Genomic DNA, 15,328 nt, shown 5'->3' with positions numbered 1-15,328 from the left:
TACAATCAACAAAAACGTTGAATTTAAATGAGGCATATCCAAGGTATAAATACTTTGTCCAAAAACTTTTTTTTTTTTTTTTTGTGCTCTGGTCCGACAACCATTAAACCTCCTCCCATGGTTGTTCAAAAGACCTACGTGTTCCTCCTGGGGTAAAAGCCCTATAGCCCATTCATGCCTCTATGAACAAGGGATGAGGAAAAAAAAGGAGTGATGCCATCATCTATTCAGGAACCAGGAATTTTCTATTTATGTCCTTTACTACCGTGGGTATACCTAGTCTATATTCTTTTAAGAGGATGAGAAATGGGCATAGCCTGGTTGACTTAAGCCTGGAGATGACTCCACTTCCTGAAAGCAGCACACATGCCTCTCCCATTTTCTATAGTGAAAATGGTGCACTGTGTGACCTGAATACATGTTCTATCCTTCCTTGAGACAGCTGAGTAGGCTTACCTTCTTCATTCCTTTCTGTCACTCTCCCCCTTCCCCAAGCTCCAGTAGATGTGAGAGTCACTAATTGGATTAGGATCACAGCTTACCCCACTATTCCAATGAAACTGACACTCTGAAAATACTTCTGAAGTACTAGAGTTCATGGCTCCTGAAGAAAAAGCTGCATGTCCATAGCCAACATATTCTGACCACCAGGCAGCACTGTTAAGTGAAACGCTACTTGCAAAACTATAAAAAGAACAAGATCCTTTTCCAAGCTACAACACATAGATAAGTTAATTATACTAATATTCTATTCTTTAGCTTGTGAGTCAATTTCAAATCAAAATGTGCATGTGTACAAAAACAGTTTCTCAGTTCCAGAGGCATCTCAGATAACTTTGTACAGCAATAGTTGTGATTTTATGCATGCCCGTGCTATTTAATGCATTGAGTCAGGAAGTTTCATGGCCCAACAAAAGTACCAATAGCTCATGAGTAGAACAGAGCAGGAACTAAAGTGAATGGAAAGTTGAGATGTACTTGAGAAATTACAGTCAATGGAATGAGTGAATAGTAAAGAATATAAAGCAATATAACATCTGTATCGGTTTTATATGCAGCTTTGGAATAAACTGATTAAAAGAGCATTATCCTTCGTTTACAAATGAGAAAAGTCTAATAAAATGCACTTTTTTCAGTACTAGATACTAATCAGGGATTTTGGCACATAAAACCAGAGAAAATATACTCCAGCTATGTACCTTACACCATTAGGAAGGTACAGATTCCTTAAAATGCTTTTATCAGCACCAGAAGTATTCCAAAGCACTGCGGCACAAGTACCTCGAGGCTTGAAAGGTGCTGTGAATTAGTTACCAGTGTGGGACCAGATACAAAAAAAAAAAAAAAATATATATATATATATATATATATATATATATATATATCACATGACCGGCGAGGACCACTGGGCTCAGGGAGCCCCGTTTTCAGTGGAGGCCTGCGGAGAAAAGCTCCGCATTACATAGTTTAGTCACATATACAATCATAGTAAAGAAGAAACAATTACGATTTCATTTCATGCTAGAGAACAGGAATACATTCTTTGGTTATGTAGTATCTAAATATTTAGGATGGCAGTAGTAACAACTGAGAGGGAGAATAAAGACTTAGAAGGAAAAGAGAGAAAAAAAGATGGGATGGGTTATTTATAATACATACAATTATGTTATTTACAATATGTACATTTATGTCAGGTTAGCTTGTACTCAGAGTTAAGTCAGGAGTTTAAGGGGTGTATTGATTATTAGGCTAGGTGGGGAGAGTGCAGTTGCATTTCCTGTTAAAGAAAAGGTAGGAATGTAGCAGAGTTTTAAAGTTTTCACAAGTCCTTAGAAAGTAAGGAAGAGAATTCCATTTTTTAGCTAAGGAAAAGGATAGAAGAAGCTGACCAGCAGGACGATTGGGTTTGTGGTCAGTGATTAGGTTTTGGTGAGTAGATCTTAGAGTTCTCTGAGGGGTGTAAGGTTGAAGGATGTTGGTTAGTGCTGGGCACTTAGTAGGTTGAAAAATTAGTCTGTGGGCTCCAGTAATTTGGAGATGGTCTAGATGGTTGGAGATTTCTAGCCAATTTAACAAATGAATGGGCAGTACAATGATTGGAGGAGAATTTGGCTTTGATTGCAAATTTAGAAATCTTATTATAACAGACTTCCAATTTGGGGGAGAGAGAGGCAGATAAGTTTGCTAGTAGGGGAGCACCATACATTAGTGAGGGGAGTAGATAGGTAGTGGTGAGAGTTTGTCTGGTGGAGGGAGAGAGAAAGTGGATGTTTCTGTATAGAATACCAAGTTTTATATGGGTTTTCGTAATGCTTTGCTGGATGTGAGTGTTGAATTTTTCGTGTTCATCAATAGTAACCCCAAGTAGTTTAGCGAAGGAAATAACTTCTATAGTAGAATTGTTTTGACTAATAATTTGGAATGAGTTTTGATAAAGAGGAGAAGCTTTTGAGGGAGAGAATAATAGTATTTTGGATTTGTTAGCATTTAGTGAGAGGTGGTTTTGCAGCATCCAGTTTTCAGTGGTGGAGAAAGTAGTTTGGGTCACTGTTTGAAGCTCTGAGAGGTTAGAGGCGTAGTAGACTAAAGCTGAATCATCTGCATATTGTACAATTTTGGTGTTGGCTATGGCTTTGTGGAAATCATTAATAAAGACGTTGAATAGCACTGGACAGAGTACGGATCCCGGGGGTATCTCATGGGGGTAGGAAGGAAGGTTAAGGTGCCTTTCCCCCATTTCACAGCTTGAGACCTGTCAGAGGTAAGTTGAGAACCAGGATAAGGTATTCCGGGAGAGATTAAGATTAGAAAGATGGTTCAAGAGACGGGTGTGGGAGATGGTATCGAATATCTTGGACAGATCTAGAAGAACTGCTGATACTATTTTTCCAGAGTCGTGGACAAAATTTATTGAGACTAAGAAGGAAAGAAGGGCACTGATAGTACTATGGCCAGGTCGGAAGCAGTGTTGGGTTGGAGCGATTAGTTGGCAATTGGCTAGGAATGGCATAAGCTGAAGGTGGATGCATTTTTCCAAAAGTTTTGAGATTGAGGAGAGGATAGCTATGGGGCGGTAGTTAGAGATGCTATTGGTTTTTGCCTCATTTATGGAGAGGTAGAATAAAGGCAGCACACCATAATTTGGGCACATAAGATTCCTGCATGGATCTATTGATCAAGATGCTAATGGGGAGATCGATACCATCTGCGGCTATTTTTAGGAAGGTGGGATATTGTCAGGGGCATTGGAGCATGGTTTTAATTTAGAGAGTATTTTTTTTTTTTTATGTGGGAGGTTGAGTTGGGTTTAAGTTCAAACACTGGAGGAGGATTGAGGCAGAGGGTGGTGTAGGGGATGAGGAAGACTGGATAGGTTGAGGGGAAGGGTTATTGTTAGGGAAGGTCTTGGTCAACTCTGCTATTGAGTTGGTGAAGAAGGACTTGAATAGAGAGGCTATTTCAGGATCAGATTTGCTGGTATCAGGGCAGGGGTTGTTTTTGGTACCTGGGTTGAGAAAAGAATTAATGGAATTCCAGAAATGTTTGGGGTTTTTTGATTGGTTAGACTGGAGTTTGATATAGTAGGACATTTTGTCTCTGATGACTTGTTTTTTAATTAGGTTGCGGAGTTGTTTATATTCAAGAAAAGTTTCTGGCTGATTGTTTTGATGGCATGTTTCCAGGATTTATCTCTTTGTAGCATAATTTTTTGGGTATTTTTGGTTAGCCATGGGGCAGTCTTGGTTATTACTCTTTATTCTTGGTGGAGCTAGGGACTTGAGGACGTTTAAGAAGGTTGAGTTGAAAAATTCTATGGCATTGTCTAGTGGAAGTTTTTAAGGGGTTCCAGTTTGTTTTAGGGAGTCAGAGAAAGTAGTGGGGTTAAAGTTTGTCAGGTTACGTGTGTGAATATACTGGTGTAGGTGAGGAGAGGAGTGGGTAGCTCAGTGTACGAAAGCTGACAAGTGGTCTCCTATAGGGTCAGGTATAATTGCCAGAGTTTAAGACTATTAGGATGGGATACTAGGATCCAGTCTAGTGTGGTACCTGGGGGGTTTGTTTTGTTGGGTCTGGTAATGGAGTTAGTTAGTTGGGTATAGTTAAATAGATTGATGGATATGGGGCTAGAAAATTACTTGAAACCACCACGAAATAAATCAAAAGTCTTTTATTAATAAAAACAGGAACGAGCGCTTTCACGCAATAAAATTGCGCTTCATCAGGTTACAAATTATACAAAGGTTTTTGGCTGCCTTTTATAGTGAAACATTAATTTCAATTATTCAATCAATTAAAATAAATCAGTGCATTATTAAGAAAAATTCATCAAAATTTACCATAATAAAACTTGATTTCAACAGAAAACTTGAACATACTGTTTAAAACATATCCATTACTGATGGCTTTTCATGAATTAAGATCTTAATAAGCAAATTATCATCAAAAAATGCAGACAACATCCATAATTGATATCAATGGGCTTCACTAATAGTTCTTAAGGAAGTCATGCCCATATTTAGAAGGTAGATGATTCAGCGTATTTCGTTGTTTTAAGTCGCGTTTTTAAAGTCAACGAAAACAAAACAGAATAGATGTTTCTTATTCTGTGCCAACAAATACGTAATCAAGATGCCCTTTTGTCGTTATAACGTTTAGAACATAAAATGAAGTAAGATATTCATGATTACATTAAGTAATTTTTCATCAGAGCTGCATAAAATAAAAACAACAACTATAATAACAACTAAAACACACAGAGGCATATAGATTCCATTTCATCTCATGCAGACGCTGTGACTAAAGAAAATCAATGACATTTCAGGAGTTGCCCAAAATTCACCTATATGTATTTAGTAATACAAAAACAAGCGTCTACTATAAAGATGGTAAAAATATATATTATATATAAAATATAAATATATCAAATAAATATCAATTTATATATAGAAGTTCGGAATGCTATGTCCTCCACAAAGCTTACAGTAGTAAAAATAAAAATAAAAATAAAAATAAATATTATCAATATGATGAATTATATATATATATAAAAACTACTAATATGCACTGTGTCTGCAGGCAGCATAAACGGGACTCACATTCTAGGTGAATCCACATTCCATAATCTGTCAAGTAATAACATTTTCAAGATTAGGAAAAAAGATGCATTAACCAAAATTCTGTTCTTTTTGAAGTGGTTATGACACTAGAAATATCAAATATAGTGCTATAAATAAATATTATAAATATCAAACACTAACAACCATAGTAAAATGGTTATTACCAGGAGATGGTGTCAAGCAATTTAAAAAGACCAAAAACTGCATTTCAGTCAATAAGACTGAATTAACTAAGAGACTAAGGTAGCTATATAAAAATGCACAAGCATGTCAAGTTGCACAAAAATATATATTACCATTCTATTAGTAACTATATCAAAATGGAGACAGAAGTCACACAATGATTAACTCCTTAAATAACTCCTTATTTAATGAAATGCCTGGATATACTATCAGACATGCTGAAATAATGAACATAATGTGAACATGGGGAAGGGTTATTGTTAGGGAAGGTCTTGGTCAACTCTGCTATTGAGTTGGTGAAGAAGGACTTGAATAGAGAGGCTATTTCAGGATCAGATTTGCTGGTATCAGGGCAGGGGTTGTTTTTGGTACCTGGGTTGAGAAAAGAATTAATGGAATTCCAGAAATGTTTGGGGTTTTTTGATTGGTTAGACTGGAGTTTGATATAGTAGGACATTTTGTCTCTGATGACTTGTTTTTTAATTAGGTTGCGGAGTTGTTTATATTCAAGAAAAGTTTCTGGCTGATTGTTTTGATGGCATGTTTCCAGGATTTATCTCTTTGTAGCATAATTTTTTAGGTATTTTTGGTTAGCCATGGGGCAGTCTTGGTTATTACTCTTTATTCTTGGTGGAGCTAGGGACTTGAGGACGTTTAAGAAGGTTGAGTTGAAAAATTCTATGGCATTGTCTAGTGGAAGTTTTTAAGGGGTTCCAGTTTGTTTTAGGGAGTCAGAGAAAGTAGTGGGGTTAAAGTTTGTCAGGTTACGTGTGTGAATATACTGGTGTAGGTGAGGAGAGGAGTGGGTAGCTCAGTGTACGAAAGCTGACAAGTGGTCTCCTATAGGGTCAGGTATAATTGCCAGAGTTTAAGACTATTAGGATGGGATACTAGGATCCAGTCTAGTGTGGTACCTGGGGGGTTTGTTTTGTTGGGTCTGGTAATGGAGTTAGTTAGTTGGGTATAGTTAAATAGATTGATGGATATGGTGGGATTAGAGTTGATTTTATTCCAATCGATATTTACATCTCCAACTATGAAAGTCTCTAGCTTAATACTGGTAGAGCTCCAGGGGATAATTTCTTCAAGAGTAGTGATGTTATTACCAGGAGGGATGTAGAGGGCAATGATACAAACGCTTTTATGGTTATTTTTAGTAGGCCTATTACTAGTTCTGCATTGCTGAATGGAGGGATAGGATTGGGGTAGGGAGTGATGTATAGCAGGTTAGAGTAGATTAAGGCTACCCCCACCCCCTTTTCTATTTAAGTGATCGTGTCTTAGGGATTGGAATCCAACAGGGAGGATTTCAGAGTCACAAATATGATGTTTTAGCCAGGTTTCTGAGATGGCTACAATGTCGGGTAGGTTGTAGTTTAGCCAACATGAAAGTGTGCTACTTTTTTCTTAGACTTTGGGCATTGATGGTGAAGAATATGAGGTAGTTATGGTTGGTTTTATTGCTTGTGACAGGGAGACTGGGACTAGACGAAGTATTTGGTCCAGGATTTGGGTGCATGTCCCCTGCTAAGCAGAGGTAGTTGAGGAAGGGTAGTAGTAGTTTTGATTTGGTCTTTAATAGTTGTGGACAGTAAGGTATTAGTTTAGGTTTGTAGTATTTAATTGAGGGGGAAAAAAGTTTTATCCTGAAGCAGTGGAGCGGCTGGGCTGAACTAGAGGCAGATATGTTGTGGAAGTGTGTTTTAGTGGGATGAGGAAGGAGGTTGCGAGTGGGGGGGTAGGACAGGAAGGAGGGGTGATGTTGGTTATAGGAGTAGGAGGTAGCGTGGTATAAAGGGAGTAAGAATAGAAGGCAGACAGATGGGGTGAGAATGGTTTGAGATAGAAGACAAGGCATGGCAGCAGAGTATATGTGCATATTAGCAGTATAATATGAGAAGGACAGATTGTATATGTGTTTAGATGGAGTAAAAATAGATGTTTATAGGGACTTTGATGGGCGGAGTTGGAAAGGTTGTGATTGGCAGGTGGAGGTAGAGAGGGGGAGGAGTTAGAGTGGAGATGATTGGTTGGTTGAGAAATGGAGGGGTTTGGAGTTGAAATAAATGTAGGAGTAGTGGGGTGGGTGGGAATTGGGGGAGGGTAGTGGAACCGAGTAAGCCCGTAGGGCGAACGAAGCGGGAAGAGCTGGAGAGAAAGTGGCTGGCGGAAACCAATCAGCCAGCTGTAGCTGAAACATGGGAGCTTAGAAGTACAGGAACAGCAGACATGAGGAGTGTGCAGGGAGAAAGGTAATAAAACAATGCACAAGTCAAAACAGGCCAGTGGGGTAAATATGCTATGAGAGTGGGGAACTGCTTGGGAGAGAACAGAAAAATAAGTGATCTTTACACTATAAGTGGTTGAGCAGTGCCACCTAATGGCAAAATATATAAAATATAGCTTGGCGGGTAAGGGAATTAAGTGACAAAAAAATGCTGCAGGCTGCTTAGCAAGCGCAGGCAAAAGCACAGACACTATGGTAATCGTAAGATATAAAGTTAGTTAAATGTGGAACCTAGCAAGGAACAGAGGTAAGATTTCAAATAAGGGAGGGACTAAGACATGGTTAGGTACTAAACCTAATGTTACAGCAGTACCAGGACACTGGCTCCTGTAGCTTAAGAAAGCTAGGTTAGGCTGTAATAGGTCTTGTGGGAGGGGGGGACAGAATAGACTAGAAAAAGTGGTGAATAACCAACAGTATAATGAAAAGGGCTGGCCCTGATTAGCCTGCAATTGTTCTTGTGGGGAGGGGGAGGATCAGAATAGACCAGAAAAGTGGTGGATAGCCAATAGTATGATGAAAAGTGTTGGCCCTGATTTCACAGATATGCAAGTCAAGAGAAACAATAAGAAAAGGCAGTAGGTACTCTGACTTGCTTGTTTTGCATACCTTTCTTACAGAAATAAAATAAGTCAATTTTACCAAGGAGTTATGTGGAAATTAGGAAGACAAGAATTTATAACAGAAAAGGTTTAGCAGAAGTAGAAAAACAGCAGAGTATACAAATAGTACAGCATATAAAGAAAGATTGCAATTAGAAGTACAAATTGGGGGGGCAGCTAATGTCCTGAAACAATCAGGAAAATCAGTAGGTACTTAGAACTTACTTGTTTCGCATACCTTTCTTTTGAAATAAAATAAAAAACACTTATAACCAGGAGTATGTGGGATTTAGAAAGACCACAATTTATAGGATAAAGGGTTTAGGAATACTAAAAAAAACAGCAGGGTTTTCAAATAGTTGAAAGCTTGCAAAGGGAGACTGCTGTTAGGAAGTACAGTATGTGGAGGGGGCAACCTTAACATCTGTGATGGGAGTGCTTTACTTAAAAATAGAAATTAAACAAGGGCTAGCAATTAATTTTGTCTGGAGGATAAAACATACTTTCTGTATATTTTGAAAATAACACTCATCCTAAGGTTGTCCGGTTCTGTTAAAGAGCACTGCAGGCCAATAGATCGAACTTGGCTTGGCAGGGATCCAGGGAAAGTAGATTAAAAGGAGAAGCTTAGGTATGAACACTCCATCCAAAGAGACAAGCAGCTACACCCAAGGGGATTTTAAAAATGTAGGATGAGAATAAGTCCAAAATGAGAAAAAGTCCAAAATAAAACTGGTCACGTGTTAACATAACAGAAATGGAAACCCAATAAAGAGAAAACAGTGCAAAGGCCAAAGACAAGATGACAGACGAGCTTCACAAAAGTTTCAGTGTGTGATTAATATGTCAAACAACTACACCTTTATGAAAGTTCTTAGAGGAAGACAGCCTGGAATCAAAGATATGAACAGGAAGAGAGTTATAAAATGCATAAGAAAGTAGTTAAAATACCATGATGTGAGCAAGGTACTTCTACTGGAAGTAAATGTCACTTTGAAGGGTACAGGAATTGTACTCCTATAACAGGACAGACCAGTTACTTATAGCTCTAGAATATTTACAGACAGATGAAAGAAATGGTCAGATAGAAAGGAAACTATTGGCAACAGTGTATGGATGTGAGAAATTACACAAACATATCTGCAGTAAACAAATCTGAGTAGAAAAACAAAACCTTGCAATTTATATTCATAAAGCCACTGTACAATACACTGCCAAGATCAAAGAGAATGTTACTGAATCTTGGGAAGTAAGGGGAAATGCATAATAGGCAAGGAGGTAATCGTAGCAGAATAGCTCCACTACGAAAAGTAGACAAAACCTGACAATGTCAATCTTTTAATCTAAAAGGATAAAAGCCATAATCATGGAGGCTACAAGCAAAAGACCAATAATATTTTTACAGGTGGCAAACCACATCTGCAGCTACATGTGGGGGAATTTATTATTCCACACCCTTTATTTAAATATACTAGCTCCATGTTTGCAAAACTTGGGGGGGGGGCAAGAAATACTGTGAAACATTAAAAATGGTACCTGTGTGAACAATGATCTTGCAGAATGCCAACAAATTTCACATCACAGGTTAACTATTTGGGAAAAGTAGGATCATGGAGATCACACCCAGCAAGTCACTTAGCCTAGTAAACTCCTATGATCCTGTGATCTATCAAACCTGAGGTCATTTCAAGCATAGCGGTTTAATCTCAATGTAATACCATAGACATGCTAGTCAATACTCAGAACTGCATTTAGTAATGACTGCCCATGTCCAGATGGGTTGTGGGCACCATCTCTGCTAAGAATTTACGGTGCCCCATCCACTCATGCAGGTTCCTCTTCAACAGTGTCATAGAGGTGCTCTGTTTCACATAAACTGGCAGTCTATTCCAAAGATGTGGCAGTCGCTGGGAGACAAATCTGTCCCTCCAACATATCTTATTCAAGTCTCAGGCCATATTTAGGTCCTTGAACGGGTAAGCTCTAGTCCCACTTGATCTATGGATATGAAGAAAGTTCATTACGTTTAGGTCTGAGATTGCTCTGTAAGCCAGGCATACGTCTCCCCAAAGAAGTCTATACGATACAGAGTACAGTGACAGGGACTTTAGTCAGTCTGTGTAAGGCACGTGCTGGAGTCCCTTGACTATCTTTGTTAGAAACCTCCAAGGTCTCTCCAATTGCTGCAAGTGCTTTGTACAGTACATGCCGAATGGAGTGTTACACTCAATTATGGGTTGGATTGGTGCCGAGTACAGAGGAGTTATAAGCTTCTTTGCACTTGAGGAAATGCCTTTACTATTCAAGTGTGGTACATAGAAAGCCTTCCTTAGTACAGTAAGACACATGGCGGTCAAAGTTAAGGTCACAGTCAACTTGTGATCCCAGATCCCTTACCACTTTGTGGGTAACTTGGAGTATTGCTGTTGATTTGATAGTATGAAGGGGACACTGTTTTTGCCAAAGAGAATGATGATGCATTTCTTTGCATTCAAGTTTGAGAGCATGACCAGTCACTGGTCTGCGTAAGACCCACCTGGACTATACTGACAATTTGGGGATTCAATAATTGCACTCAATTTGCAGTCGTCTCCAAACTTGGTCAGCCACAACCCCTTAGTTTTGAACTGAACTTTTGAAAGTACATACCAAACAGTAGGAGGCCCAGCATTGACGCCTGTAGCACCCTGCTGGTTGATGTGGAGTCACGCACTTTGACAGTGTGCGTCAGGTTTGTGAGCCATTTTGTAACCAATCTTACAACAAAGAGGTTTACATTCAGTTTGCTAAGTTTATCTTTAATGCCAGAGTGTGGGCTTGTTCCAAAAGCCTTTACCAACTTGAGGTGCGTGTGCACACAGATTTGCCCTCAATGGTCTTGATCACATTTTAGAAGCAATCCACCCGATTTAACAGGCAGGATTTGCCTTTGACGAAGCAGAATTGGATTGGATCCAAGGTTTGGAGGTCGCCTATGTCGATTTATGAGGTCCATAATGATACGTTCCATGGCTTTACAGATGAGGCTGGTCAGGCTTAAGGGTCTGTTGCTAGGCCACTTTTGTGGAGGGAAATAACTGTTGTTCATCATTCCGCAGGAACAAAGCCTGTGGTTAGGCTATGACTGAATAGGATACTTAAGGGTGATGTTAGTTCATGTTTTAGACTGTTTAGAAGACAGCCTGGGATGCAGTCTGGTCACACAGAGGGTGTGTTTTTTGCCTTGGACAAGGCTTTAATGACCTACTCTTCAGATATGTAGGGTGGGGAGGGGGTTTGGGTGAAGGTTTGTGATACGTCTGGAGGAATATGAGGGAGTGAAATTTTCACCAAGTTTATCTGCTAGCAGATTTACTATCAATGTGGGGTCAGTATGTGTAGTACAGTTAGTCACTAGTTCTACACATGACTGGGACCTACCTTTTAGGCTACATACCTAGCTGTAAAAGGCCTTATGGTTATCCTTGGCTGTGCTTGCTAGGGTTTTCTCAAAGGAGCCCTTATAGGATTTGACATGTCTTATTTGTCTGTTGAGGCTGAGGAGGGTGCTTTTCCATTGTTGGGGCCTTGCCTTGGTTTTCTTGGACAGCAACTTTTTGCATTTACTGTAAAGTTTGTTGATGCTGGATGTCTACTGTGGCAACTTGTTTTTACTTAGGGTTCTGGCTTTGATTCTTTTGGGTACAGCTAACTGTATATACTTATGCAAGTGATTGTACAGGGCCTTAGTGTAAGCTTCAGTGTAGTTACCACTTTCAGCTCATCATTAAAAGGCAGATATCCCTAAAAGATATGCCAAGTACAGCATAGTTACTACAAAAGCATGAAGAGTTACAAGACCTAGAAATTATTTGGGTAATAAGATGTTTACCAATAAAAGAAGAATATGCAAAATAATTCTAGACATTTACTGATACTAATTTAGAAATGCAGTTACTGAAAAAAGTTAACTGCCCAACCCACCACTGTTGTGGCCTCTAGCCCTGGAGGATAGTACCGGGGACACTAAGGAAAACAGTTCAGCCAAGCAGGTGAGGGTCATCTTGGTGCAGGCAAATGGGGGAAGAAAAGGTGGTGTTGGGTTCTAGACCCATGCCTGATGATGGCATATGGAGGATGGCTGCATTCTTAAGGTGTTGTCTTTCATATGAGTCATTAAACAGAGTTCCTAACAACCTCCATTAGCCTTGACTCAGGTTAATATAAAAGATCCCATAGAACCTATAGAAAAAAAAGGCAGGGGAACTTCACTGGTGTCCTAGACAAATTACAATACCAAAGCATGAAGAGTTAGAAGAACTAGAAATTATTTGGGTAATATGATATTTACCAACAAAAGAAACAGGCCATCCCTAATGTGAACTATCAACAAAAGTAAATGAACAATACTTGTAATAAACTGGAATTTAAGCACATTAATGCTGGTATAACACCTGTCGGTCTGTCAAAACATAACTATTTTGAACCAGACTTCACACACAACAGAAATCTAAATATAATTATTTTCCAGCAACAAAAGTGTTTTGTTTGCCCTTACCTGATCTACATCACATGCAAGGTGAAGCAATACTGGAAATATATGCTTATTTAATGCATACATTGGCGGAACTTTTTCTTGGCCTTCTGGTATTTGGGACCCTTTTCCCAGCATGTAAGCAACCACACTATGAAGAAGCTCACATGCTGCAATCTAAAAGGAAGAAAATGACATGTCAATTTACTATGACAATAACTTTGCTTTAAAATAAGTCATGAAAATAATACCACAAATGCTGCTTAATTCATAAGACAGAGGTATAGGATGTAGCCACTGCATTACAGAGACTAAATATCAGAGAAGTAAAATATAGTTGCAGTGTAGAACCTTTTACTCTGCAACATTTTATACATTGTTTGAAAAAAACAATGAATAGCAAATACTTAGACAGGAACTAGTCAGCAAAATTCTTAATGTAGTCTAATCTACTAGAACCAGCATTCCTTTTTTGCAGGGGTTATCCAAAGCACAAGGAAATAAAGTGACAAACCAAGGACACACTGTGCTTTAAGTGGGAAATGATGACATTTAGACTTTGGGGCCAGCACTGCAGTTTTGAATACTATGTTCTGGATAGGCCTATATTATATAGTCGAAGAGACTTTTCCTTGAACATATAATCATCGAACCCCTAAACAGGGAACGCTCTAAAGAGCGAACAGCCACATTCACAAATTTTTTCCTCAGGAAAAAAATTAATGGGGTCGTACACCGTACACACAAAATAAAAACTTCAAAACCCTAATGGTGATGATCAGGTCCAGTATGTTTTCCCCTCTTGTGGGAATGGTAACAAGTTGTTCCATAGCATTTGAGTTTATAAATTCTAGGAACCTTTGGGCTACGGTGTTGGAGCTAGAGCGATGTTTGGGTAGCTGAAGTCGCCCAATATAATGGTGTCTGAAGAGACCTTCATATTTTCCAGTGTTCTCAGGAAGGCCAAGTGGGGTTCCTGGGTTTGGGAGGGTGGTCTGTAGCAGGCTATAAACTGGAAGGCAGTTTTACCCACTGTTAGTTGCACATGGATAGTCTCTGATGCTTCGTGCTGTGTCACCAACCTGGAGGTGTGGGTATCTTTGACGAATATTGATACCTCCCCCCCTTTGTGGTTCGGTCCAAGTTTTGGAGCCGAAAAGCATGGTATGAGGTATAACCTGGTAGTGCTGGGGTGCTCTCGGGAGCCTTGAACCAGGTTTCTGTTACTGCACAGATATCGATGTTCTCCATGCTAAGGAGAGTTTCGAGTGCGTGCATCTTGAGGTTTAGACTTCAGGCGTTGAGTAGCATTACTCAGTTTCTTATCCCTTGTGATACTTATGGAGGTGGGTTTGTCTTTTGAGCCTTGCCTAAAAAAGGCACTATGGGGGTAGCAAGAGCCTTTGCCAATATCCAAAAGCCCAGGTGTGACAGGTGCAAGCCATCCCTAGCGAAGCATCGTGGCTTGTCGAGCATGTCATCCCAGGCTGACAGGCAATGGATCCCCTTTGAATGACACCAATACTTAAGCCAATTGTTGAAATTGATCATCTTGTCTTCATATTGTGGCATCATTCTTGGTGAGGGTAAGATGCTACTCAAGGTCAGGGTCATACCGGCCTGGGCTACATGGTCAGAGAGCTCCTCTGTGTCTCTTTTCATGTAGTCCAGGGAGGTACGTCTCAGGTCATTCACACCAGCATGAACAATGACTGAGTCATATTTGTACTTGCCTTGGAGTGACCTGAGTGCTTGTGTTATGTGGCGTATCCTAGCCCCCGACAGGCAGCTCACCGTGACCTTCTCCTTGTCCAGCCTGGTGAGCGGGACGTCAGTGTGCCTGACGATAGAGTCACCTGTTACAAGTGTATCAGGTGTGTTGTTTAGCCTTAAGGGCTGTGACTGTTCAGCACACTGGCTTTGTGAGCTATGTGTTGCACGTGTTTTGGTTTGGGGTAGGGGTTGCTTGGGTGTCTGCTTTGGAGGTCTCTGCTGCTTAGGCAGATTTTTATTTAGAGCCTCCGAGTATGTTTTTGTGTGTTTGGTTTGCTGTAATGGTAGGTCTATGTGAGACTGGAATTTCAGTGAGTGTGGTTTCCTTCTCCACCTGACTGGTTACGCCAGTACTGAGTTGAGAGAGCTTAGACTCCAGTTTGGCTATATGGTTGCATCTCTCACATGTGTTGGAATTTGTTGGGAGGAGGAGAGGGTTGTCTGTGTACATGAGGCAGTTGTAACATTGCCTCAAGATTCCCAGATTCACCCGCTGGACCAGAGAGGAGATTGACAACTGACCTTTGGACATGCTAGAATAGTATTGGGAATTCCTTTATAATTGAGAAAAAGGGCCAATGGGGAACAATGTACTCAAGGGGAGTTTGTGAGGGTGTAGTGCTTTTAATTTTTTAGTGCTGACTTAGTGAGCAAGTGCCAGGCAACTTAAATGCTAGATTCAGCAGGCCTGGATCTAGTCTATGCTACAGCAAACAAGGTGTACCAATTTCAGTAAGAAACAGTTCAAATATGCAGGCACTATAAGCCTTTAACCAGAAATTCCCAGCTCAGAAGGGCAGAGTCCAGCCTCTCCTCCCACAAGAGTGCAGACCACGAACCTTCTTAATGTAAA

General features: G+C 39.9%; 1 protein-coding gene across 1 annotated transcript in view; it reads right to left on the bottom strand.

Annotated features, from left to right (window-relative positions):
- Nucleotides 1–15,328, bottom strand: part of PRKDC (protein kinase, DNA-activated, catalytic subunit) — a 4,917,417-nt gene that overhangs the window by 2,777,086 nt on the left and 2,125,003 nt on the right. Inside the window, exon 20 of the mRNA XM_044065724.1 lies at nt 12,727–12,879. Coding sequence (XP_043921659.1) covers nt 12,727–12,879 — 153 coding nt within the window. The remainder of the gene's footprint in view (nt 1–12,726; nt 12,880–15,328) is intronic.

Source organism: Protopterus annectens, chromosome 3.part0 (genome assembly GCF_019279795.1).
Source record: "Protopterus annectens isolate FY-2018-M chromosome 3.part0, PAN1.0, whole genome shotgun sequence".
Lineage (NCBI taxonomy): Eukaryota > Metazoa > Chordata > Ceratodontiformes > Protopteridae > Protopterus > Protopterus annectens.
The sequence above is the reverse complement of the archived record's forward strand: the minus strand, read 5'-3'. Positions and strand labels throughout refer to the sequence as shown.